Genomic DNA, 26,900 nt, shown 5'->3' with positions numbered 1-26,900 from the left:
GAAGAATCAGTTCATGCACTTAACCAAAACTTGAAAACTTTTTGCCTGTCAAGAAGACAATTGAAAACTTGAAGAAAGATTAATCTATGGGCTGTAGCCGGTTTTGCTTGTGCATGTTGCCTGACAAATCCAACAGAAAACTTATTTCTGAACTTTTAAAATACTTATTATCCATATAGAGATTCTTGTACCTGTCTTGAATGCTATTCGAGCAATGATATTAGTAAGTGACAGATGGAACAAGTATCACTTGTTTTATATAAAAAGCTGGTCATTCGTCCATTTGAAATATACATTTTTTCTTAACTGTATAGAGATTCCTATACATTCTTGAGGGATGTAAAATTTATAGTTTATTTGGAACTCTTTTTTTTTTTCCCTTTCTCCCATGCAGTGGTTAGTTTTTTTAAAAGACAAAAAGTATAAAAGGAATTTTAAATAAATTTTCTTACAGGATGATAAGGACTGGCTTTAGATATAAAATAGAAAATTTAACATACCCAACCAATCAGCACCAGTGGTCTAGTGGTAGAATAGTACCCTGCCACGGTACAGACCCGGGCTCGATTCCCGGCTGGTGCATCTTTCTTTTTGACGTCAACACCTTCGTTCTATACATAGCCAGAGATGATTTCCAGCTGAAGCACATATTTGCAAGTAAACGTATAAAATTCAACTGCCTTTTTTAGATCATGGAAATGGATCCTTTAGCTTAGACTATGAGAAACTCACTTTATTCTGGATTGAATCAGATCATGTTACATCTATTTTGCTACATCAAATGGTCATATTTGACCATCAATTTTCCCCAAGGACAAAATTCATCTTGGTGCATGTTTTTCACCGAATCAACTCCCCTTGGCAATTAGCTCAATGACTATGTCTAATGACCAGTTTAGTTTAGCAATCCTCAATACCAAATCTCTCAACTGATTATGCTTTCATGTCTTCAGGTTCAATCTTACTATGCAGTCTTGAACCCTCTGGAAGGCCTAAAGGAGGATTTGGGCATGACAAATTATCCACATTGAAGAGCTCCCATTCTTTGATATCACATCTATCTAATGCTGAAAACAGCCTTTGTCTCTGTGTCTCATCTGGATACATGCCATCCGGGCTAACAAGGACGGCACCAGTATACGATTGTCCTGCAACTCGAGCAGCTCCATGGTAATGGAATAAACCCCAGCTAAAATCATCAGAGACGTCCACGATTGTCCAGAACTCATTTGAAACCACTCCATTGTCCAAGACACTGAAGTGAAATGTTGCTGGAACCTTTCCTCTTCTAACTCGGTATTTTCGCCTTCTCCAGACCAAATTCCCCTCAAGTGTCCTTACTCGAAATATTGGCTCATACCAGAATGATCCTTTAGCCTTTCCTCTATAAAACAGTTGGTATTGGCATGGAAACTGATCATAGGCTGGGTTCTGTCCTGCTATGACTCGCCAACTCCAGTCCAATTTCCCCAACCAACCGACAAAAAGATCCTCAGCTGTTTCATGAGATAGATTGTCCCCTCGGAACTTTATCATTGGAGGCACAGAAGGTTTTTCAGGGATCTTGGCATCCAATTCCAAACAGTTGTTCTTCTGCAACACACAGAGAGAAAATTCTTCTAGACATGGACTCTCATATGAAGCAATACATCTATAGTTGCATACCTGGTCCACAGGACTGCACTTATTCAAGCATTGGAGAGCTTTTCTGCAGTTGGGATCCAATAAACAGTTTAGTATCTGAGGGCCACAATTTTTCACCATGCAGTTTAAGGTGGAAAAACCTTTTGCCCTTAGATTCTTCAATATTGGGACTGGTCTTATGCAAGCATTAATTACAACTAACAAACTGAACCTGATATCATCTGAATTATGCCTGTCCCAAGCCTCAGATACACTTTGGACTATTTTGGTTGATTCAGTTTTTCTTTTTGATTGGGAAATTGCTGTCAATTTACTGAATATATAGCCATTGGATTTTGTTTCTACAATTGATCCTCCAAGTTTGTTCCTCAACGTTGGAGAGGACTCAAAGCATAAGATGCTTGGAACATTTACACTATTTGCTTGAACCCATTCAATGGATTCTTGATTAGTGACAGCAACAATCAGTAAAATATCTGCATTCCTTAATCCCAAATGAAGATTTTCCTTGGTTTTATCAGTTGATTTGAGGAGTCCGTCACTAAATACCAGCATATCATACGCTTCATCAACCCATTTTAATCTTTTGGCCTGTCGAAGAGAAATAAGTGAAAAGGTCTACAACTGTGAGACAAGGAACCACAAGTTTCTGGAGGATATGATAGAGTCAAGGCTCTCTCATTTATGTCCAATACACACCGTCGACACAGGAATAAAGCTTCGATTGTCATAGTACCAGAAAATCATGGTAAAAGGAGAAAATGCAACATGATAAGTTGACCACTACTACGTCTGCTCATATATAGAGAAGGCTAATTAAGTCAATAGCTTGTCTCTAGAACAAAATAATATCTCATGGCATAGGCATGAAAGGATACATAAAAGTCAAAAACATAAGCTGAATGAAGCATTATTACTTGAAGAATCTCATTGTCCCAATTCATTAGCCTATATTCTTGCATTGCACTTCTTCGTCTCCTAACTGAGATTGATGTGAGAAGAAAGAAAAACTAAAAAAGGGTTAAGAATGTGTTGTAAGCATGAAAATCATTTTTTGACTAGATTGGATTTGGAAGCATTTGCAAAAACTCAATGGAATTTGACAATTATACATTCCAGAAACAACCCTATAAGCGCCGAAGATTCCATGAGTTTTCAACAGAGAATCTCGAGATCAAGGCTAAGAAGTGCAATTCCAAAACAGATTATGGAAATAGCAGCTCAACTAGGTAGTTCAAGCTATGTTATTGTCAACTGGTATTTTGGGAGGAAAACATCTAGTCACAGTATTATGAGTGACCAACTAGTATTTATAGGAGTACAAACCTAACAAACTATTTACAAGAATACCCTTACTAATTTATTATCTACAAGAATACTTATATTCTCTTGACACTCCCCCTCAAGTTGGAGCATATATATCATAAGCACCCAACTTGTTACAAATGTATTTCACCCTAGAACCCCCTAAACTCTTGGTAAACACATCAGCCAATTGATCTACAGACGGTACATGAGATGTCTTGATGACCCCGTCAAGCAATTTCTCTCGAATGAAATGACAATCAACTTCAATATGTTTTGTCCTTTCATGAAACACTGGATTAGACGCAATATGAACAGCCGCCTGATTATCACACACTAAATTCATAGGCTGTTTATGCTCAAACCCAAGTTCCAGTAATATGCTCTTCAACCAAACCAACTCACACACAGTGTGAGCCATAGCGCGGTATTCAGATTCTGCACTTGATCTGGATACAACTGTTTGCTTCTTACTCTTCCACGACACTAAATTACCACCAACAAACACACAATATCCTGTAGTCGATCTTCGATCTGAGGCAGAACCAGCCCAATCTGCATCACTATATCCTTCAATATCAGTGTGTCCATGATTTTGATACAGCAACCCTTTTCCAGGAGCACTCTTAAGATATCTGAGAATCCGTATAACAGCATCCCAATGACTAGTACGAGGGGTATCAAGAAATTGACTCACAACACTCACTGCAAACGAAATGTCAGGTCTCGTTACAGTGAGATAATTTAATTTACCCACAAGTCTTCGATATTGCTTAGGATCATCAAGTAATGCACCTTGATCTCCTGCTAATTTCACATTTGGATCCATAGGAGTATCCACAGGTCGGCAACCTAACATCCTAACTTCACTCAACATATCGAGTACATATTTTCTTTGACATAAATAAATCCCATATTTAGACCGAGCTACCTCAATACCCAGAAAATACTGTAGATGACCTAAATCCTTTGTCTGAAAGTTTGCCTGCAGATTGGATTTAAGTTTCTGAATCCCCACAACATCATCACCTGTAATCACAATGTCATCCACATAAACAACTAATAAAATTTTACCAGCATTAGAATGCCGATAAAATACAGAGTGATCTACTCCACATCTTGTCAGACCGAACTCCATGACAACACTACTAAACCGGCCAAACCAAGCCCTCGGAGACTGTTTCAATCCATATAAGGATTTTTTCAAACGACAAACCAACCGCGGATTCTCCCCCTGAACAACAAATCCAGGAGGTTGTTCCATATATACCTCTTCTTTCAAATCTCCATGCAGAAATGCATTTTTCACATCCAACTGATGCAATGGCCAATTATAAGTGGCTGCCAAAGAGATAAGAAGACGAACAGAGGTAATCTTTGCAACAGGAGAAAAAGTTTCTAAGTAATCTACTCCATACACCTGAGTAAATCCTCTAGCTACCAGCCGAGCCTTCAATCTATCAATAGAACCATTAGGCTGCACTTTTATAGTGTACACCCATTTACAACCAACAACAGGCTTACCTGAAGGACGAGGGACAAGATCCCAAGTACCATTTTGTTCCAAAGCAGACATCTCTTCTTGCATAGCTAATCTCCAACCAGGATGATTAAGAGCATAGGTAATAGACTTAGGAATGGAGATAGAATCAAGGGAAGCAACAAAAGAAGAATATGACATAGAGAGACGAGAATAAGAAACAAAATTAGAAATAGGATGGGAAGTACAATGTCTCTTACCTTTGCGTAAAGCAATGGGAAGATCTAACTCAGAGGAGGGCGTCATACCTGAATTGGAAGATTGAGAATTAATTGGTGAAGTGCGTGGCATATCAGGAACTTTTTCAACCATGGAACGACGAGAGTAAACTTGAAGATGAGGACGAGATAATCGAGCTATGGAATCTGGTGGACTAGATAACTCAGGTAATAAAGGGGAAGGGACTGGTAAAACAGGAGAGGAAAAAGAGGGACACTGGTCTAACTCACAAGACATACTTTGTTTGATAAAATACGGAGTGGATTCAAAGAAAGTAACATCAGCACAAGTAAAAAATCGATTTAAAACTGGACTGTAACATCTATACCCTTTTTGCGCTCGTGCATATCCTAAGAAAATACACTTAATAGCACGAGAATCTAATTTATCCACCCCGGGAGCAAGCTGATGAACAAAGCAGACACATCCAAAAATACGAGGAGGCAATTTAAACACAGGTTCATGAGGAAAAAGAATGAAGTGAGGTAATTGACCTTCAAGAATATTAGATGCCATGCGATTAATTAAATAACATGCAGTTAGAACTGCATCACTCCAAAATTGTTTGGGCACATTCATGTGCAACAACAGTGTTCGAGCAATTTCGATTAAATGTCCAATTTTCCTTTCAGCAACTCCATTCTGTTGTGGAGTGTGAGGACAAGAGGACTGATGAATAATACCAGACTTAGTCATAAAGGTATTAAAAGGAGTGGAAAAATATTCTTTCGCATTATCACTGCGAAGTATACGCACAGGCACACCAAATTGATTCTTTATTTCTGTAACAAATGCACAAAAAATGGAATATAATTCTGAACGATCTTTCATTAAATAAAGCCATGTAACTCTGGAAAAATCATCAACAAAGACTACAAAATATTTAAAACCTAACTTTGAAGTGACTCGACTAGGACCCCAAACATCAGAATGAACTAACAAAAAGGGTTCAGAAACCCGTTTATTGACTTTAGGAGCAAAAGAAACACGATGATGCTTTCCTAACTGACAAGACTCACATTCTAACGAAGATAATTGATTCAAAGTAGGAACCAACTTTTTCAAATTTTGTAAAGACGGATGACCTAAACGACAGTGAATTTCAAGAGGAGAAACAGTAGCAGGACATGCTATCGGACCATTAAAGTTGAGAAAGTAAAGACCATTATGCTCATGCCCTCCACCAATCGTCCTCTTTGTCTTCAAATCCTGAATGACAACGGAATCAGGAGAAAAAGTAACTGTACACTGTAGAAATTTAGTGAGCTTACTAACAGACATTAGATTAAATGGTAAATTGGGTACGTAAAGAACAGAAGACAGCGGAAGTGATGGATTAATTTCTACAGTGCCTAGTCCTTTAACTTTAGTGGTAGATCCATCAGCTAAAGTAACATGAGGAAAGGGAGTAGACTCTTGAAAATTAGAAAAAATTTTAGAGGTACCTGACATATGATCAGTAGCCCCGGAGTCAATAATCCATGAGTCATTACCTTTTTGTGCTAAAGAAGCAGAGGGAAGAGATGCGTGACTTGTAGTTTGGTACTGTAAGAATTTAACATAATCTTCCTCGGATATAATAACAGTTTTCTGGGACCTATGTGCTGAAGAACTTGATTTAACTTGATCAGTGGTAACCCCATTAGCAAAACTTTCAACCATAGCGAATAGCACTTCAAACAAAACAGCAATCAAAATTCGCTATAAACAGTGCGCCGTGAACAGTGCGCCGTGAATAGTACCGGGGTGAACAGTATCGCGATGAACAGTACCGCGTGAACAGTACCGCGTGAACAGTCGCGATGAACAGTATCGCGTCAAGACTTTTGCTAGATGTTTAACCCTAACCCTAGGACTTTTGCTCTGATACCATGTCAACTGGTATTTTGGGAGGAAAACATCTAGTCACAGTATTATGAGTGACCAACTAGTATTTATAGGAGTACAAACCTAACAAACTATTTACAAGAATACCCTTACTAATTTATTATCTACAAGAATACTTATATTCTCTTGACAGTTATGAACACCTTAAACCACACAAGTCAAAAGTCAGAAAACTGTGCTTTCAAGGATTGTTGATACTCTTAAACTCAAAAAATGGAAGTCCCATAACACAATCAAATACAAAGGTGAAAGATAGCCGAATAATTCGCATAACCAAAATTTCAACATTTTTATGCCTTTTTCATAGCCAGCTCTTTCAACCTCTAGACGAGCCTAATAAGCCTAACATTCAGATATTCAAAGTTCATAATTCGAAGAGAATATCATTTCTCATGGTCAAAAAATCCAAGACAAATTCACGTTTTCTTTTTCTGTTGATATAATTCATCACTAAAAGAATAGTTTTTTAACAAACAACAAGGAACATGCATTTAACCAAAAATTCCAGAAAACAAAACAAAATCTAAAATAGCCCTTAAATTCAGTTCTCGATTCTTTGATTCTTTTCAATTTCGGGATCACTCTTTAAAGAAAGAAATATAACTCACAGTATGAAGCATGACGTCCAACCAAGGCGAGGACTTGAGAGGGCTGACGCTGTTTTCTCCGACCAGTGCCACTATTCTCACCGGAGTAGCACTTGGCTCCGTTGTTTTCACAGCTTCTTCATCTTCTTCTTCTTCTTCTTCAGTAGAAGTAGCTTTGAAATTATCAGTAGTGCTAGTCTTTAGAGGAGCAGGGGAGAATGAGATGATGCTTGCTCTTTCCCGGCTGAACTGAAGGGGGGATTGCCGAAGCTGGATGAACCGAGTCTTGAATCCGGTGAAAGTTGTCCGGCGGTTGAGAATGACCGTTGCAAATGGCGCCAGATGAAGATTGAGAATCATGGTGGTTTTGGTAGTTGGTCCAGCGGTTAGTTTAGCTTAGAAAATTTTGGGTTGAGCACTTGAGTTTTGGACTTTGGAATCGTGATGTTCTAATGTTTAGGCAAATGCAGGTAATGCTGGAAAGTGCTGGATTAGTGGACCCAAGAAGACAAACTTGGCCAAAAAAATACTACATTACTAAGACAAACTAAGACAAATGGTGTATAAGGCATACTTGTGGTGTAGTTGCCTGCCACTGATTTTTTTCATGAAATTAATTATACTAGTCACTTGGATAAGCTTTGGCTTGGTAATTGTATGAAATTTAGAACAAAATTTACATTCACATTTGCATAATGATTACTTGGAGATAGGAGTTATAATATAGACGTGTCAATTTTTTATCAAATAAGTATAGACAAAATTACATATGGTATGTATTTTTATTGTCATTAAAAGAGATGTATAAACCATAGAACCAACAAATTAATATGGTTTTCTTGTTATACATATGGTCTTGAAGGAAAAAGGAGACAAAGTTTCATGTGAATCTGACTTGATCAAAGTGAAAATCAACAAATGTGACTAATTAATTGTTCATTTTGACATGTTACCCCAATGAACCTTTTTTATCACAAAAAATTGTAAGAATCACAAAATATTGCACCTAAAAGCTGAATTCATCCATTAAGAATCATGGCAGAAACATCAAGGTACACGCCTTACAAATTATGTTCATGTACAATTATGTTGTAAAACTGGTTTGCTACGGCTGGCTGAGATTCAAGTAGTTGATAAGTGGTTAGTATGAAAGATTGAGTTGCAAATGCCATGTCTGCCATGATAATTCAGCTTTGCAACTCCTCCTCAAGCTGTTGCTTTGATTCTGTTCTGGCTGACAAAATCACATCATCAAGGAACTTTTTCTGTGGAAATTCTTCAGGTACAAGACTTTGATATATCTCAAACTGTTCTAGAGCTTCCTTCTCTTTGTCAAGCAGGCTGTAAACTATACCCTGCCAGAACAGCCAAGGGAAATGGTCAACAAACTCGTGACATATGGTGCTCATGAACCAACACACATTCACAAAAGCACTGAACCAAAATAATGTGAAGCTAATGTCCTGTTCGACACAGCCTTTTTCAATACATGTTTGTGACATTTAGCTTCCCAAAAGATTAGACATGAGTTTATACACAAGACAAACCTACTTCAATCAGCCTAGGCACTTCAATTGGCCTTTGCCCTTTAAGATGGTCAATCTCCAAGTGCTGGATTCTAGCCATCCCACTGCCTTCTTCTTAGCAATATGCCTTTAGTTATATTGAGAAGATTAGAGATCAAAAGCACAAATCTAGTAAAGATAGGAGCCTCAAGCGCTTATGCTGAGAGGTAAGTTGATCTTTGTTGTGTTCAGCTGAGCTTATCCTACAGACCTACACAATCACATAGACGTATCCAAGGGATCGATAATTTCCTACATCTGGCAAGTGCAACATTTGTTTCACTTTCTTAAAACTACTTTAGTAAGCCAAGCCAATAGCTAAATTGCAGTTGTCTCTCCTTCTAGGACCTAGCCAGGGGTGCCACTTAGGCTATGCTTGGTAAAGAGCAGGAAGAGGAGAAAAGAAGAGCAATGTATTAGTACTTCACCTAGGGAAGCCATGCTCCTACTCCTTTTTAACTCATTTCTAGGAAGGACAAAAGAGAATGGCATTCCTAGTTCCATTCACCTTACTTTTCCCTTCAAAATAATGTCCAAAGTCCAAATCATTAATCTTCCCTGTTGCTCCTGACCCTCCCTAAAAAAATCAAATATGTGATGTTTCTTTACTTGTCTTTTATGTAGTTTCAGGGTAGACTAATAAATAGCTAGCAATGTCATCTCCAGAATTTCTTGTTTTTCCTTGTCCATTTAGATGCCAAAGTCCAAAGTTTAAAACACCCTCATGAACCTAATATTTGAAAAATAAATCTTGTGGCTCAGTAGCTTTTTGTTATTTAAGAGTGACTTTGTGCAGCTTTCAGCTTGCTCCTAAAATTTTATAAACTGACAATGTCAAACAACCGAATTTACAGTCATACATATAGCAGACTAGCACCATGTCCTTTTCATATCCTCTGAAACATAACTGGGGGGCAAAGTTTCACCAAGCAGGAGTGAAAGGATGAAAGCCAAAAAGCCAAATAGAAAAAAAAAAAAAAAGGATAAAAAAACTTTTCATATCCTTTCTGAAACATAATTGGAGGGGAAAGGTTCATCAAGCAGAGGTGAAAGGATGAAATGCCAAAAAAGCAAAATAGAAAAAAATCCAAAAACAAAAACACTTACTTGGCAAAGATAAGGGCGAAAATCCCTTGGGTTCTCATTAATAAGAGCTTGAAACTTTTCCAAGGCCTCCTCTAATTCCCCCTGCAGAAGTAAAGCATATTAGATGTTAGACTTTTGATCACAAGGGAATCACGTAGATTCCCCCCCCCCCCTCCTCCCCAAAAAAAAACACACTTTCTCTTTCTGGTTGTAGATTTTAGCTATTTCCTGAAACATGATTGTTCTGATCTTAAAGTGGATATGCATTTTAAAGAATGTACACAGCATAATGACCCAGAACATGAATGCATCATTATTCCTTGATTAGATTTAGATCCTAATTTCTGAACAGCTTCAAATTCTTGTATAAGAAAGTCCAAGTGGATACCTTTACTACATGCATCTGTGCAGTTAGTATTCTTATGTTCCTCTCCTCATTGACTTTTTTCTCGGAACGAGCCAATTCCAGAGCCCTGTCCAGCATCTCAAAGACAGCTGGTCCTTCATGATTCTTGTGCATCACCATTGCTAAACCCTAAAGCAAGAGAAAACCACAACTTAATATTTGAGCCAGATACAAAAAATCCTAACCCAGAAGAACTATTTTGGTTTGACAAATGCAGTCTGTCCTAAGAAATATTTTTTACTAATGAGCCACCATTCATCAGATTTGCTACTCTTAAAAGAAACTGCGCAAGAGTTTCTGTCACAGAATGATCTCAACTTGTTAGAAGCTTAATTATCACTTTCCTGAGAAAGCAAGGTACCAATGTGTTGAAAAAGAAAATATGACAGAAACAAGAGGGGAATATGACAGTTGCTGGTTTAGAGAGAATAATTCAAAATGCCTATTACTTATAATGGAAAAGTGCTAAACCAGACTGTAATAACATCATATACATTTAAGTACTTGCATGCAAAACAGAAACAATTATTAACCCCACGATGGTCTAAACTCTAAAGATGTGACATATATACCAACACTATGTTACATTGGGCGATTGTTTCGTCATCCAAAGGAACTGAGGTCTCTACATTTTTGAGCACCCAATAAGTCCATTAGAGGGGAGGCCAGAAATGACAAAAGCTTTTGAAATAGATAAACAATAATGCATAGCACGGACTTGTCAAACTTGAAAAATGAAATGCACAACAGGAAGGATAAAATTCTAACAAATTGCAGAAGAATGAACAAAACGAATTCTTTTACACCATACAAATATTACACCATTTCCAAAGCCCTAAGATAAAAGGCCCAAGAAGAACTGCTAGAACAAGAAGAAACAAGAAACCCAAGAGCTCCTTCAAACTTCATAATAGCATGGGAAGTGATCTGACAAAATGCACTCTTGATAAGGCCATTTGAGATACTTTTCCTCTATTCCCAGTAAACCACATATGACTATTATGAGTCTTTCTGTCATCTCTTGATCAATCATTCCAGTTTTTTGAAACTTCACAGAAGCTGCTTGGGGAACATAAGGTAACAGTGGTAGTAGCATGATTATGAGAAATAGGAAGACTCCAGAAAAAAGCTCTAAATAACATAAGCTTTCATGTCTCCCACAGTGTCCTAAACAAAAACAAGTCCTTAAGCACTAATATCCCCTTAGCTGCCATAGTGCTTATAAATATGTAAAACTTGTATTTTTTTAGCCATTAGCACAGTAAATACCCTTTATTCTTTCACAATTTGGTACATTAGAGTGGTATTGGGGCCCCTGGGATTTAAAAGGACGGCAAAACCCAATAGCCAGACACATCCAAGTCTGAAGTTTCAAGGGACCTAAAGTCGCCTCATTCTAGATAAGTACAAGTTTATAAACTGAGGACATAATCCAGATGCACACAATAGCTTTAGGATAAAGATGTTTCAAGGCATGTCACCAACAAGAATCTCAGTAACCGAGCATAGCAAACATTTAAACTGCAAAGAATACATGTATATCCATACATGCCTTAATAGCTACAAATTTTAAGCCAAAGCATTTGAAAATCTCCAAAAGAGAAGAAGCAGAACATAAAAAAAAAACAAAAAACAAAAAGGTAAGAAACATCATACGTGCAAAGCTCTGAGCAAAAGAGGCCTCTGCTTCAAAATATCCTTGAACAACCTCCTGGCCATACTAAACTGACCCATCCTCTCATAACAAAGAGCCTGCAAAAGCCTCCATTCCATTTCATTAGGCTGAACCTTTATTAACCTTTCAACATACTCTACAGCCCCTTTCGTCTTCCCTTTCTTCATCTTCACATTCACAACTATCTTTAAAGCCTCAACATCTCTTGGATTTTGCTCCAATAACTTTAGATACATCTCTTCATCCTCCTCACCTTCCCCAATCCGAGCCTCTCCTTTTTCCTCAAAAGTTTCACTTTTACTACTTTCTTGAACATTTGGTAGTGCCACAACAGGCCCAGCTCTTAAGCTACCCATGAAAATAAATGATCCAAGCAGTACAGTCACAATCTTTTCAGTGAAAATTCTTGAAGCATTCTTCTGGATTGGTAAAGGTAAGGTTTTTAGTGGAACATTTGAGATGGGTTTTGGTGAAATGCCTGTTTTGAGGCGAAAACAGGGTGATTTCCTTGAATGGGTTGGGGTGAGTGTGAGTAGTGGTCTGGGTGAAATTTGTGAAGTGGGGTAACCAATTCTTGGAATCCTACAGAAATTTGAGTGTATATAAGGAAAGAAATTGGTGACAGAGGAAGAAGCCATTTGGGAATCAACGGAGCTGGGGCTTTGTATCATACAGTGGAGTGGGTTTAAGCAAGGTTTTCAAACTTGCCTCTTTTGATTGACCGGAAAGAAAAGGAGCTGCGAGGGGATGGTTTAACCGTTGGACCAAATTAATGTACTATTTAACATACAATATGAGGATGTTAGTTACCTATTAAGACCCTACAAATACCTATTTAAATTGAATTTCTACAAATTAGTATTGACTTTAAATACAAAAAAAAAATTGTAAAAAGCCATACCTATACTTGTATACATGCTAAGGTACAGTTTTCTCCTCATTGTATGAAAAATATATTTATTTTCTGTTTTAATTTTAAAAGAAAATCAATAAGAATATCTACAATAGGGTTAATTTGTCTGTGGTCTAATGTGATAAATTTATGATTAAGGGCATAAAGGACATATCACCGTTCCTAAACCAGACCGGGATGGTTAGTGTTATTAACCCACTTGCAACCGTTAAACCCGGTTTTTGTACAAACTCTGAAACTCGGTTCTTATTAAACCTCTGCTTGCTCCTCAGAAGTTTAATCCTAAAACCCTAACCGCAATTTTACAACTGAACATTTTCTCATTTTCTTCTCAGCCAAACGAGTCCCCATTTGCATACTTCTCTCCCAGCTTCAGAAATCAGAATCATAATTGAGGGAAAATGAGGAAGAAAGTCGACGAACGCATCAGAACTCTGATAGAAAACGGCGTTAAAACTCGCCACCGGTCCATGTTCGTCATCGTCGGAGATAAATCTCGTGACCAGGTGATGTTCATAAGCATTTGTATTAGTTTATGCATTAAAACGTGGAATTTTGGTATGATAATTACTAGTTTAATGTTTGTTCATTGAAATGTGAACTTTCTGTGTTGGAAAATAGATTGTGAATTTGCATTACATGTTGAGTAAAGCTGTGGTGAAGACGCGGCCGACTGTGTTGTGGTGTTACAAAGACAAGCTTGAGCTCAGCAGGTTTTACTAGTTCTTTGGTTTTTGATTGTTTCTTGTTGTCTGGATAAAGTTGGAATTTTTCATTCCAATGCGTTAGGAATTAAGTATTTTGCATTTTATATGGCTTCAATCGATTCTTTTCTCAATTTACGGCTCATTGTTTTTGAAAATATGAGAGCGTAACTTATGGCGAAAAGATGGTAGCCTATGCTTAATTCCGTAAAGGTAGATATTTTTGCGGACCAACTCCTGTCTAATGAAGGTGCTACTATGGTATTCAAGATGGGTCCATTACATATCTGATAATTGAGTGAATCCTGGAATTTGTGCTTGGATCAAAGAAATGATGTTAAAACTAGGAGCCAGCTTAGGCATTTCTTGGGCTAGGATATGCGGGGACGGGCTTCTAGGAGTGAATAGCGAATTGGAACTTAGTCAGTTGAGTAGTTGCTCTATATTCTGTGTTTGGGGATGGCAATCTCCCATACTGATGAGATAATGGATGGAGTCATGCACATTTTTTGCACATTTTTCCATTGCTTGTCCTCTGTTGTCTGACTAAGAAGTTAGATGAGTGGGTGTTAAGAAAGTTCCATTTTTGGACCTGAAGATGTAGTTTCTGAAAATTTTTGATAACCATCTTGCATCTCTTTAATATGGAAAACAATTTTTATCTAGTACTTGAGTGTCCGTAAGATGTATAGCAATTTTTAATGCAATTGAAGTGAATATATTATTTGTGAGCTAGTCTGTAGGTGGCTTTTGCCAAATGTTTGTTGATCTTGATGCTAAAGTTGACTGTTTCTCGTAGTCATAAGAAAAAACGTGCAAAGCAAATAAAGAAGCTGATGCAAAGGGGGCTTCTAGATCCGGAGAAAGTTGATCCCTTTTCACTTTTTGTTGAAACTGGAGGAATCACATATTGCTTGTATAAAGATTCTGAAAGGATTCTTGGAAATACATTTGGCATGTGTATATTACAGGTGAGTCCGAGATTTATTCCTGTCCTTACATTTTTATCTGCATATTAGATGGTGAAACTTCTACTTGATTTCTGACTTGCCATCTCCATTTGGGTGGAAATATGCTTGCAGGATTTTGAGGCTTTGACACCAAATCTTCTTGCAAGAACAATAGAAACAGTTGAAGGTGGTGGATTGATCGTATTGCTGCTGCGCTCCCTATCCTCGCTTACGAGCCTTTGCACCATGGTTATGGTATGGTATCAGTTAACCAGCAAAGAGTTCATGCAATAGATGCTATATTTCAGATCATATTTGCTGAGGGGGCATTTTTTTTGGGGTATCAAGATTTGGTTTAGAAATCACTAATTTGTGGCCACTTATGTTATCCATTTTGTTACTGAATACTAAATGAGGTTTTGTGATTGCAGGATGTCCACGAAAGATTCCGTACTGAGTCTCATTCTCAGGCCACTGGTCGATTTAATGAGCGCTTCTTACTTTCTCTTGCATCTTGCAAAGCATGTGTGGTTATGGATGACGAATTGAATATCTTGCCAATTTCTTCGCATATGAAGTCAGTTACACCTGTTCCAGTTCGAGAGGTAAGCGCCATGCTTCATTCTTTTCCTGCTTCCTTGCATCCTTTTCAGATAATTGATGGGTGAAGTTGTATGTATCTTGTAGTAAGCATATTTTTGAAAACAATCAAGTTCATTGTGATACATGGCTTTGTCAGGATTCATTTTTCGCTTGGGTGTTAGAAGTATACTCTGATTGACAGTGAAGTATTTCAGTTTGCTTGGATTGTTAATTGATTTTGTGTTTGTTTGGTTGTGATGGGGTCTAAGGACTCTGAAGGGCTTTCTGAAGCTGAACGAGACCTAAAGAATTTGAAAGAACAATTGACTGATGATTTCCCTGTCGGTCCTCTGATTAAAAAATGCTGTACATTGGACCAGGTAATATTTTCAACTTGACATGCATGTATTAGTTAGTCTTATGTGGACACTAACATTCAGTACTAAGAAACCACTTTTTGAAATCAATTTAGGGAAAAGCCGTTATTACATTTCTTGATTCAGTTTTGGACAAGACGCTTCGTAGCACAGTTGCTTTACTTGCAGCTCGTGGTCGTGGGAAGTCAGCTGCTCTTGGTCTAGCAATTGCTGGAGCTATTGCAGCAGGGTACTTCTTTTGACAGACATATAATTTGCTTTTTTGTTTCTATTCATCTTTTGTAGCTTCTTTTATCATTTACACTTACTTTTTTGGTGATAAAATCAAATTCTTATGTATAGGTATTCGAATATTTTTGTCACTGCACCAAGTCCTGAGAATCTGAAAACCTTGTTTGAGTTTGTATGCAAAGGATTCGATATACTTGAGTATAAGGTAAAGTTATTACCTTGTTACGTACTCACTTTGTAACTCTTTGATGCATGGATCTATGGATCTCTTTGTCCCCATTTCTGGGTTAAGAAAAGGAGTCCTTTATGGGTGTTTGACTTGAAGGTAGTGGTTTATGCAGAAGTGTTGGAGGAATTTTGAAATCTTTTGCAATTTTATGTTGCTGCTTATTTGAATACAGCAGGTGTCATAACTTTCTTCTTTTTTTCTTCAAAATTCAAAATAAATCCTGATTTATGTCATTGGTATGACCCACTGAACTGGTTGACCAGCACACTGGTAAAGACGCTGGTTTAAAATTGGTTGTATCAGCTTGTCAACTTGGTGCTGCCACCTTTTTTTTTTGGGTGTCTGTTTACCTAAAATTGACTGAGGATATATTATGTAGATCTTTATAAGCAGGATTAGATTTCTCATACCATCCATAGCTTACAGTTACTTTTTCTGGAATGGCATAAAGTAAATTTCTTATTTCTTTTTTTAACTTGCAGAAAATTTAAAAAATCTTTGGTCTTGGTTATTTTGTTGAACAGATGCTGGGGGCTTAAAAGTGTTGGTGATTAGAAGAGAACTAGGTTGAAATGAACCTGTTGATTGTGAACCTGATTATTGCTAGCATGAAAGTAGAGATATATTGATTTGGGTGCATGGGGATCTTTCTGTAAGTTAATTTGTTCTATAAATGGGATATTTTTATTCAATAAATTAGATCTTCTTAGTTCATGGGGATGGGCATCTGTCAATAATTCATGTTATTTTGCTATTCTCGGCTAGGCCCTGTACTGAATTGAAAATAATATGCTTGATATTTAATTCTTACTACTACCAATTTACAGGAGCATTTAGATTATGACGTGGTCAGGAGTACAAACCCAGAATTCAAAAAAGCGACTGTGAGGATCAATATCTACAAGCAGCACCGTCAGACAATTCAGGTGTGTCCATATGTGGATGGCTGTTGTTAAAATTGAAAATTTAACATTTTTACTCATGGTTGTTGGTAGTGTTTTGTGTGTTAGCCTGGGATGAAGTAAGGATTTACTGAGTACTTTTTTTTCCCATCTTATTTTGAGTCTTAGCTGTTCTACTGTTGATTTTGGATATCATTCTGTTCTTTTGCAGTATGTACAACCGCATGAACATGAAAAACTCTCCCAGGTCGAGTTGCTTGTGATTGATGAAGCAGCTGCTATTCCATTGCCAGTTGTCAAGTCTTTGCTTGGTCCATACCTCATCTTCCTTTCATCCACTGTTAATGGGTATACTCTTTATCTCTTCATGTCACGAACTTGTATGACTTTTTCTAAGAAGCCCTGCATTTTCCAATGATGTCTTATTAAGATAACTTATATAACTGTTGCTAAGAAGCTTTTGAGTTTTCATTTGTATCTTGTTTTACTGCTATCATTATCATTGCCTACTGTTGATACTGTTTCTGGAGGGTATTTCTAAGGTGTCAAAGCTGCTGCTGTAGCATACATTTTTCTATTTCATAATTTACCTTCATTTGAAGTTACGAAGGTACTGGGCGGTCTTTATCACTGAAGCTGCTGCAGCAACTTGAGGAGCAAAGTCAAATGTCAAATAAAAATGTAGAGAGCACCCTATCTGGTATTTCAGCTTGACTTTTGTTACTACATTTGTGCTATGAATGGTTCTGCTTATTTTCCTTGGTATATTTAAGCACTTCTCCCTGGAAATAAATGCTTATTCACTGGACAAATATAAGATGGATACTATTCCAGTCCTTGAGCAGTTGCAGATCTATGAACAGAATCTTGGATGTCGAAGATAAACTTTTTAAATCATGTCATAAAGATAATTATTGTGTTAAAAAAAATCTGCTATAAAATATGCTTCTCTGGAGCTGGATTCTATTTAGAACTATAATTTCATGGAAGCCATACTTATGTTCACTATTGATGGACTTGTGTGCTGAGACAACCACTCAACGAGTTACATAAGAAGCATGTGTGATGTCAACAAATGTTCTTTACTTTTTTGGAGATAAGTTAGTTTATATGCTGCTAAGCTGTGAATTGGTCATCATAAACCATATTAGGGGGCACTGCTACTGTTTAATGTGCTCTGGTTTTTGTAATTCACTCTTAGCACCTCATGTCTTCAGCTTAGGATATTTAGGAAACCTTTCATGTATTTTAGTTTGGATGGTAATTTGCTCACATCTCAATTGCTCTGAACTGCAGGTCGGCTTTTCAAAAAGATAGAATTAGGTGAATCTATCAGATACGCTTCTGGTGATCCAATTGAATCGTGGCTTCATGCTTTACTTTGTTTGGATGCGACAAATGCTGTCCCAAATATCATCAGGTTGGATTTTCGTAATTACCAAATTATTGGTACTGGTATACTCTTCATTTTGTATTGAAGACCCGTGGTTTTGTTGAATCAGGTTACCATCACCAAGTGAGTGTGATCTCTACTATGTTAATCGGGATACCCTTTTCTCGTATCATAGAGACAGTGAGCTATTTTTGCAGGTAATGCATCTTGTATTTCAGTTCAGTTTTCTTGGCCATTTCCAATTCACCTGTTTAGTTGTATTGATGAGTACCACTCACTATGCAGCGGATGATGGCCCTATACGTTGCTTCTCACTACAAGAACTCTCCAAATGATCTACAACTAATGGCAGATGCTCCAGCTCACCACTTGTTTGTGCTACTTGGTATGTGTTATGTCTATTGATTCTTCTCGTTTTATTTTCTGCTAGTTGTGCATCAGTTAACTCGATCCTTTTCCAGGTCCTGTTGATGAGTCAAAAAATCATCTTCCTGATATTTTGTGCGTTGTCCAGGTTTGGCTTGCTGCTGTTTGGTACTGGTCTTTTTTGAGCAGTGTTTCTGAAAATAAATGCCTGTTGATATTGGTTTCTCAATTTTGGTAGTACTGACTATAATTAGATGCTATTACATGTTTATTGAAAATACAAAATCCTGTCAGCTAAAGTAATATCAGCATAAAATTGTATCCTAATATGAAACAGTTTAAGCAAGATATCAAAGAAAATCTAGGACTATCTCGTTATATGCTGGTTATAGAATCTAAGAAATGTGCATCAGTAAGGGTTGGCTGTTTGGATATTTATTTCTCCTTGGAGAGTGTTAAAGCACTTAGATGCAGATGTTGGCAGATAATACTGTTTTGAGTAACAATAAATTTTGTCCCCTGTTATTGTGAACCATCTGGTGTAACTGTTTAAACACCCCTCAACCCTTATCCCTCAAAGACCCCTTCAGAAGAGAAGAAATTTGGGAAAGGCCGAGGGGAAAATTAGATGAAGATGAGGAGCAAGAAAGAAAATTTTAAGAGAGAGATATAGAATGAAAGATAATGTACCTGGGGAGCAATAGTAAGTCAATGTACTAAAGAGCAGGTGCGAAACTATAGAGACCAGATTGGGTGGTTCTCGGGGTGGGGGAAGTTTTGGGTGGCGGGTTTTGGTGGAGAAAGGGGGGAGAAGAGAGGGAGGGGGAGTGGGAAGAGTGGTGGGTTTGGTGGGGAGGGTTATGGGTGGCAGAAAGGGTGTGGCGGAGTTCTTTTTTTTTTTTGGGGGGGGGGGGTTGCCAGGGTTTTGAAGAAGGGTGGGGGTGGTGGGGCATGGGGGATGGTGGTGGAGCATTAAGGATTGATTTTTTATTTATTTTAATTATTATTATTATTTATGCAAGGTTGAGGTGGTGTGTGTTTTTTGAGGTGTATTTTGATGGTTTTTTTGGGTGCTTTTAGGGATCTTATTATAGATGTGTGTGTTTCAAAAACTAGTTTTTTCGTGAAACTTCAATCCATGCAGACCCCTCATTATTTCATGAATTGTTATAGAATGCTAGGAGCTAAACTATTTTCATTATTTTATGTTTAGGTTTCTCTTGAAGGGCAAATTTCTCGTAAATCTGCAATTAGAAGCCTAAGTGATGGTCATCAGCCCTTTGGAGACCAAATACCTTGGAAATTTTGTCAGCAGTTTCGGGACTCAGTTTTCCCAAGTCTTTCAGGTGCTCGCATAGTACGTATTGCAACCCATCCAAGTGCAATGAAGGTAATTTCTTGTGCCTATGAAAAGATCTTCTAAATACCTCCTCTTTATCTCCCGCTAATTTATGCTGTCGTTGCAGCTTGGCTATGGGTCTACTGCTGTTGAACTTTTAACAAGGTATTCTCAATTTCCTAGATCATCTTGTTTTATATGTTTTGAAGATTGCTGCCTTTATCTTGTTGACCAAGCTTTTTTTACCTGAACCCTCTGGTGAGTTTGACTTTCTACTGTTTGTGATCCACTAACCTTCCGGTAATTGGTTTAAGAGGGCATCTGTGAAATGAATTTAAGGGCTAAAACTTTGGCCTGATAGATTGAGCTTAAAAGTGCTTTTGGGTGCCAACATCAAGTTGGGTAACCAGTTTCATGCTTTTAATCCAATCCAGTTCATAATTCTCAACCTAGTAGCAAATTTGTTGTGGATTGGACATTAACCAAGAAATTTTGCTATCTGTGCACTTTTGGTTTCTGCATTCTTCGGGTCTGGCTAAATTCAAACCTTCCAAGCACACTTTGTTAGATATTGTGAACGAAGTTAGCAAAATAGTGTTGCCAATACTGATGAAGTAACAAATTGGAGGCAGACTTTTAACAGAGTTCCAGAGGACATATTTGTGGATTAGATGGTTTTACAACTCAGGAGAATCTAGATGCTTTAGCAGGTGCTTAGGCTTCATCAAAAGCAATTGTCCTCCCTTGCTTTGTAGAAGAATAGGATGTGTAAGTTCTACAGTGACATGCATTATTTCTGCATGAGTGGACACAATATATAAGTCTAAGAGACAGCTGCATGTCTGTGGAGTACTAAATAAAGAGTGAAATGACAATGTGGTTCGAAGGACATTGACTCTAAGGATTGCATGTTTACATAGAGATGGACATTTGGTAATCTCATTCTTCCTGCAAAATGAGTAGAATAGGTAATCCCACAATTGTCTTAAGGACTGAATAGTGCTGAATCAGTTAGGTTGATCTTAAGGACTGAGTTGTGCTGCATCAGTTAGGTTGAGCAAGGTATGCTTTGATGAATTTAAGGGATAATAGTTATCAGAATTTTAATAATTCAATGGGAAGATATTAATAAAAAACTATAGCAGAGAAAGAAACATGTGATGGAAAGTAAAAGTTAAAGAGATCAAAATAAGAAGTGTTTGATACAAGTTTCTTTATGTAGGTACTTCGAAGGGCAATTGACTTCAATCGCTGAACTTGATGTTGAAGACACACAGGAAAGTCCACAAGTTAGAGTTACTGAGGCTGCAGAAAAGGTTCAAGTGCTCTCCTTTCCCCTTTCTTCTTGATTTCTTCACATACGTGCATAGGTCGTAGTCAGGTGTAACCTCAATCCTTCTTTTATGAATTTAGGGAAAGACAGGTAATGGGTAGAAACAAGTGCTGGTGCTCCTTTGACATCAATTTAATTTGAGAACTGAAATGAGAGCAAAAGAAGATATCAGGATAGTTATCCTTAGAGCTGCAAGTGAATCGAGCTGGCTCAGTCAACACCGACCTCGAGCTTGAGCCAACTTAGCAAGCTGTTCTAGTCAAGCCTGAGTTTAGAGATACTCAGCTAGTATGCTTGTTGAGCCAGCTCGACCCTATATTTGTATTAAATTTTTTATTAGTAGTCAAATTACATGCTTGTCCCCTATATTTTATCCAAGTAAAATTTCTATTTTATCCAATTAATAATTATATTTAATTTGCATTTGAGCTCAATTAGGCTCGAATTTGATCTCAAGTTCAACTGGCCTCAAACTTGAGCTCAAGCTCAAGCTCAAGCTCGAGTTCAAGTTTTGCTTTTAGAGCTCGATGGATTTTGAGCATTTTTAAATTGAGACAAGCTCAGCTCGATTAGGCTAAAATTTGACTCGGCTTATGTAGCACTAGGTATCCTATAATTTTAAAGTGTGGTTGGTTACATACTTGATTAGGCCAAAACTCAACTGGGTTCATGTAGCCCTAGTTACCCTATAATCGTAAAGTGTGGCTGGTTACATATGCCAAGTGCCGTTTCTGGGGGAAAAATGTGCCACTTAGTATATATTACAAGCTGTTGTGTTTTGACTAAATATTCTAGCCGACTCTGCAAAAATATTCCCCCTTCCCCTCTTCCAAAATGGGAAACATAAAAGAAGATTGTTCAGATCTGATAATTGAAAATTTTAGTGTGTAATGGAATGTGTTTTGATGGATCAGCTAGAGGCATCTTACTGGTTATCCTTAGTGGTTATAATCTGATTTATAACATGCTATTATTGCAGGTCTCTTTGTTAGAAGAAAATATAAGACCTAGGACAGACCTTCCCCCTCTCCTTGTGCATCTTCGTGAAAGAAAGCCTGAAAAGCTTCACTATATTGGTGTGTCATTTGGGCTTACCCAGGATCTTTTTCGATTTTGGAGGAAACATAAATTTGGTCCGTTCTACATTGGACATATTCCAGTTGAGTACCTCAAGGATTTTTTAATAAGTTGGGCTTGAAGGGTTATACGCATTTTTGTCCCTATGAATTTAGATAATCAACTGCTGATCTTTATTCATTATTACTTTGAGTCAGAGTAATGTGACTGGTGAGCATACATGCATGGTTCTGAAGCCATTAAATAATGATGATATCGAAGCTAGTGAATCTGATGAGTGGGGCTTTTTTGGCCCTTTCTACCAAGGTATGTTCTATGTTATTGTTTCAGAAACTGCTCGTCTGATCTTTTCATCAGCTTACTCTTAATAAATATAATCTACTGGGTACTGTCTCAGATTACAGGAGGCGATTCGCAGAACTATTAGGTTTCGGCTTCCATTCCATGGAATACAAGCTTGCAATGAGGTTTGACCATGAAATTTGGTGTCATTAGCTGGCATACGTAGTCCGCAATATGTGCTTATATTCTCCATGCTTGTGCAGTATCCTGGATCCAAAAATTAACTTCACTGAGGTGGACCCTGTTTTGCACTCTTCAAACGAATTTTTAAAGTCAACTGGAGAAATTGTGACTCCAGATGATATGAAGCGACTGGAAGCTTACACAAACAATCTTGCTGATTTTCGCATGGTAAGATCTCCTGTTAGAATCTGGTATAAGTGGTTAAGTTAGATGCAACAATCCTGTTGCACTCCCACGTCACCAGTCTCCCAAGCCAAAAAGCACTTTGTGAAATCCAAACTAGATTGAAATAATTAGTTGTGCTGTATGACTATTATACTCTTGTCATCAGGAAATGGAGCTTCAGGCTCAGTGTTGAACCCATTACTGTTTCCCATACACCCTGGAAGCTCTTTCTGCTTAGACTTGAAGTTTTTGTCGTTCACTGGAATGCAATGGTCTCTTTTGTCCAGATTTCCTTTTTAATTGCTAGAATCTATCTACTGACAGAAGCTTCTTCTTTCCAAAGCTTTACGGGTTTAAAAAAAACTTGTTGAATCATGGCATAAACACTAAAATACAACAGGTGGTGTAGTTAGTAATTTGCATGGGGCAGAGTAATGTGCTTTCATTGCTACTAACACATATTATGAGCCCTTAAGTGAACATGGGTCGTGTGCTGTTTGGTGTGGCGTCAGGGTCCAGCCTGGATGTAAACAGGGATGGGAATTTTTGGGTGTTAGATAACAATGATAAAGGAGGCTTGGGAGGAAAAAAATTTTAGAAAGGGATCCTGTTATTTGGTACTGGCAAAAGCTTGTCGGTGGCGCTAGGGAGGAGAGAATTGAGAGAGTTGTGAATATGTTGGTTTTGTTCAAGATCTTCTCCACTTTTTCCTGGATCTTTGCGAGGTGACATTTTCTCTTTGTATTCCTAGCTGTTGTTTAGGAACAAACATGGCAACTTTTTTCTTGGAATTTGTATTCATGCAAATTGGCCTGTAAAGTTCAGCCCATTTGAGTGTGAATTCATTAAGAGGGTGCTCCATCCTGTGCAAATGCATCTATAGTATGTTTGAGAAATTTTTAGGATTTGTACATGAATAATATTTTGTGCTCTTATTCTAATATGTTTTTGTTTTTACACTGAACGCAGATTCTAGACATTGTGCCGAAGCTTGCACGTCTTTATTTCCTGGAGAAGCTACCTGTTACGCTATCATATACCCAGGCTTCTGTTTTGCTTTGCATGGGCTTGCAGAGAAAGGACATATCTGTTATTGAGGTTTGCTCTCTTGATCAACCATTTCTTTTAAAAATTGTTTGTGAATTACTAAATTAATAAAAAAAAAACTTCCATTTGTTGGTTCATAATTAGGAATTTCAACATGCCTCTGTAATCTGCACTCATTATTTATCTTGATCACTGATTTAGATGGTTGGGTGGTTGTGAAAAGACTTAACCAGATTGATTCTTTGTAGTTTGGTTAGACTAAGTCTTAAATAAGGAGCATTCACAAATTTTCTTCTTTTGAATAGCCAAAATCATATCATTAGTTGGTTGACTTGGTGATTTGTCACTGTTACCAGTTGATGTGAGCATATTACAAGTTATAGCATAATGTACAGAAACTAGCCTGTAATTTTTGGCTTTCCTTGAACAATTAACAATTGCTATTTTGTTGTTGAGGAAACAAATTTGACAGAATGACTATGGTGGTTGACCAATCAAATTTAACTGAAGGCATTTTTTTGGGAAAAAAAGAATAAAAAAAGAAAGAAAAATTAAGGACCTAATTATCTCCTTTGTACCTGCTGTTTTACAGGGAGAAATGAAGTTGGAAGGGCAGCAAATTTTGTCGTTGTTTATTAAAGTGATGAAGAAGTTCTACAAATATCTTTATAGTGTAGCATCCAATGAGATTGATTCAACCATGCCTCGACTTAAAGAAGTAAGTTGAGAAGCAAATTATTTCTTTGGAGCTCAGATATTGTTCATTAGAATCCATTGTGGTCATTGTTTTGTTTGATTGAGCTGTCTCCTACACTTGAGAAAAAGGTTCCTCCTTTCTTAATTGTGGTTATTTTTTCATTTACGCAAATGCATTATTAGTTGACAAGTAAAAGACCTTGGCTACTTTCCCATGCTTTCCTTCTTCAACAATTTGCAGAAAAAGAGCCTTGAGTAAATAATTACCATTAATATCATAGGTCAATATTTGGATAAAAAGGAAATTTTTGAAGTTTATTTTCTGAGCTGATTTTGTATTGGTCCAAACTTGAAGCTTCTTAAGACTCTCTGGAATGTTCACCATGACCGCAAAATCTGATGGAGTAAATAATTCCACTGATGATTACATGAGATTCTTAGGACATATCTGACTGTTGGAATAATTGATATGTATGTTACTTGCATGCTGAGAATATGATTTTTTTTTTTCTTTTCCATATACGAGTTTCTAGGTATCACTGCTGCAATACATTCTAGGTAATTCATTGGTTCAAAAATTTTTAACATGAAATACTAGGAAACAAACTTGAATTTCTTTCTTTTTGGCTCACTTTCCTTCGTTGAGAGTGCCTTGTGACACAGTTTACCTATCAGAATAACAAGAAGCCATCTTATCACGGTAGACTAATTTTTACCTTGTTTAGTTAGTTAATATGTCAAAAGTACTTGTTCTTGTTTCAGATTTCTTTGAATCCTCACAGTATCTCTATTGATGAAGATCTTGATGAAGCAGCAAAAAAAGTTCAGGTTTGCATATTTTATTTTCGTACACAGTACTTTTTTGTTAAAGACCTTGTCATGCCTAAGACACCATTCACAGGATGACATGAATGCGAAGATGGACGGGTTTTTAAAGCCAGAGCTTCTCCAGCAGTATGCCATTGTAGACAGAGAGGCTGATTTTGAACATGCTTTACAAAATGGTAGTGGGAAGGTGCTTCCTGGTGGTCTCATTAGTGTGAAATCCCACAGAGATAAGGCAGCAAAGCATGGGAAGAAAAATGACAGCCAAAAGGGTGGGAAGAAAAGAAACAAGGATGATCACGGATCAAAGTCAAATAAGAAGAGGAAGGCTTGACGGACCAAGTATGATGTGAAATCCTTCTTCCGCTTGGTGTTTTTAGATTATCTGTTCTTATTGTTACTAATCAACTTTTGGTGGGAGGGACCTATAATTGGCAAAGAGGGAACCCAGTAGAAGGTTTCTATCTCATTTCAATGTACAGCAGCTCCATTAGTTTCCTCTGGCTGCTCATAACTAATTGACAGCGACGACTAGCATCTGAAATGGTGCTCAATTTTGGTTTCGATTATAAGGTTTATGATACACGTCCATTTTGAACACGAGCCTGAATGTATGGTGGTATCCGATAGCTGAGTGGAAGATCAAAAGATTCATCGTAGTTTGCATGAAGCTGAGAATATCTCCGATCAAACTACCGTGAAACTGATGAGCTTGACATGGCTTCCAAGGGAAATAAAACATTTGGTAATGGCTTCACAAGTGTATTTCTAGCTTCTCAGGAGTAAAATGTTGTGGTTTATTAGCAAACTATCAGAATGCTTGGGCCTTTATTGGATATGCTCGATTACGTTGGCCACCAGGCAAAATAAAATTCTTCGGGCTTTGAGTTTGAGCTCAATCCAATCTCTCCGGCTTTGAATCCTAAGTGGCGAGTTTTACCACTAACTAAATAAGGCTTTGGAGTTTGACTCCAATTTGTTGTTGGCGTTGCTCCAGCCACTGGTTTTGAATGAGAATCAAATCAGAACCGAACAGAAACTGCAATAATACCTTCATAAAACTGAGAGACCATAAAATTAAACGGCTCACTGCACGAGAAAACTTTTAATTAGTCCTTGTACAATAATTGAAAAAAGGGAGCCAGTGAATCGTGTGTCTCACACCTCAAATTAAGGTTAATTGATTTATTCCAAGCTTGCAGCAACTTGTGACGACGTACAAGATAAACATAAAACTTCATCACGTACTTATTTACCATGCAAATATCATGTCATATGAGATTCTACATCCTTAAAAGGCCCACTAAAATCATTGTCATGCTAAACAGTCCA

General features: G+C 37.4%; 3 protein-coding genes and 1 non-coding gene across 4 annotated transcripts; 2 read left to right on the top strand and 2 right to left on the bottom strand.

Annotated features, from left to right (window-relative positions):
- Window positions 1-511: 511 nt before the first annotated feature.
- On the top strand, window positions 512-582 carry TRNAG-GCC (transfer RNA glycine (anticodon GCC)). The gene has a single exon. It is a non-coding gene; the product is annotated as a tRNA-Gly (tRNA).
- A 130-nt stretch (window positions 583-712) lies between these two features.
- Window positions 713-7,750, bottom strand: LOC113701700 (uncharacterized). Its single transcript, XM_027222464.2, has 2 exons — window positions 7,204-7,750; window positions 713-2,235 (listed from the first exon to the last, which is right to left on the bottom strand). Exons 1-2 carry the CDS (start codon window positions 7,540-7,542, stop codon window positions 934-936), a joined length of 1,641 nt encoding a protein of 546 aa, XP_027078265.2. The 5' UTR covers window positions 7,543-7,750; the 3' UTR covers window positions 713-933.
- A 432-nt stretch (window positions 7,751-8,182) lies between these two features.
- Window positions 8,183-12,651, bottom strand: LOC113701699 (protein SLOW GREEN 1, chloroplastic). The gene is made up of 4 exons (XM_027222462.2): window positions 11,896-12,651; window positions 10,222-10,368; window positions 9,855-9,935; window positions 8,183-8,537 (listed from the first exon to the last, which is right to left on the bottom strand). The coding sequence occupies exons 1-4, from the start codon at window positions 12,583-12,585 to the stop codon at window positions 8,370-8,372; spliced, it is 1,086 nt and encodes a 361-aa protein (XP_027078263.2). The 5' UTR covers window positions 12,586-12,651; the 3' UTR covers window positions 8,183-8,369.
- Window positions 12,652-13,087: 436 nt separating this feature from the next.
- LOC140010730 (RNA cytidine acetyltransferase 1-like) lies at window positions 13,088-26,168 on the top strand. The gene is made up of 26 exons (XM_072058089.1): window positions 13,088-13,333; window positions 13,449-13,540; window positions 14,331-14,502; window positions 14,614-14,736; window positions 14,913-15,086; window positions 15,333-15,443; window positions 15,536-15,669; window positions 15,783-15,876; window positions 16,728-16,826; window positions 17,014-17,150; window positions 17,405-17,502; window positions 18,099-18,222; window positions 18,305-18,392; window positions 18,481-18,580; window positions 18,657-18,709; window positions 19,775-19,951; window positions 20,028-20,065; window positions 21,123-21,216; window positions 22,213-22,392; window positions 22,508-22,616; window positions 22,708-22,777; window positions 22,856-23,003; window positions 23,970-24,098; window positions 24,640-24,765; window positions 25,506-25,571; window positions 25,645-26,168. The coding sequence occupies exons 1-26, from the start codon at window positions 13,229-13,231 to the stop codon at window positions 25,900-25,902; spliced, it is 3,099 nt and encodes a 1,032-aa protein (XP_071914190.1). The 5' UTR covers window positions 13,088-13,228; the 3' UTR covers window positions 25,903-26,168.
- Window positions 26,169-26,900: the final 732 nt, after the last annotated feature.

Source organism: Coffea arabica, chromosome 7c (assembly GCF_036785885.1).
Source record: "Coffea arabica cultivar ET-39 chromosome 7c, Coffea Arabica ET-39 HiFi, whole genome shotgun sequence".
Classification (NCBI taxonomy): domain Eukaryota; kingdom Viridiplantae; phylum Streptophyta; class Magnoliopsida; order Gentianales; family Rubiaceae; genus Coffea; species Coffea arabica.
The sequence above is the reverse complement of the archived record's forward strand: the minus strand, read 5'-3'. Positions and strand labels throughout refer to the sequence as shown.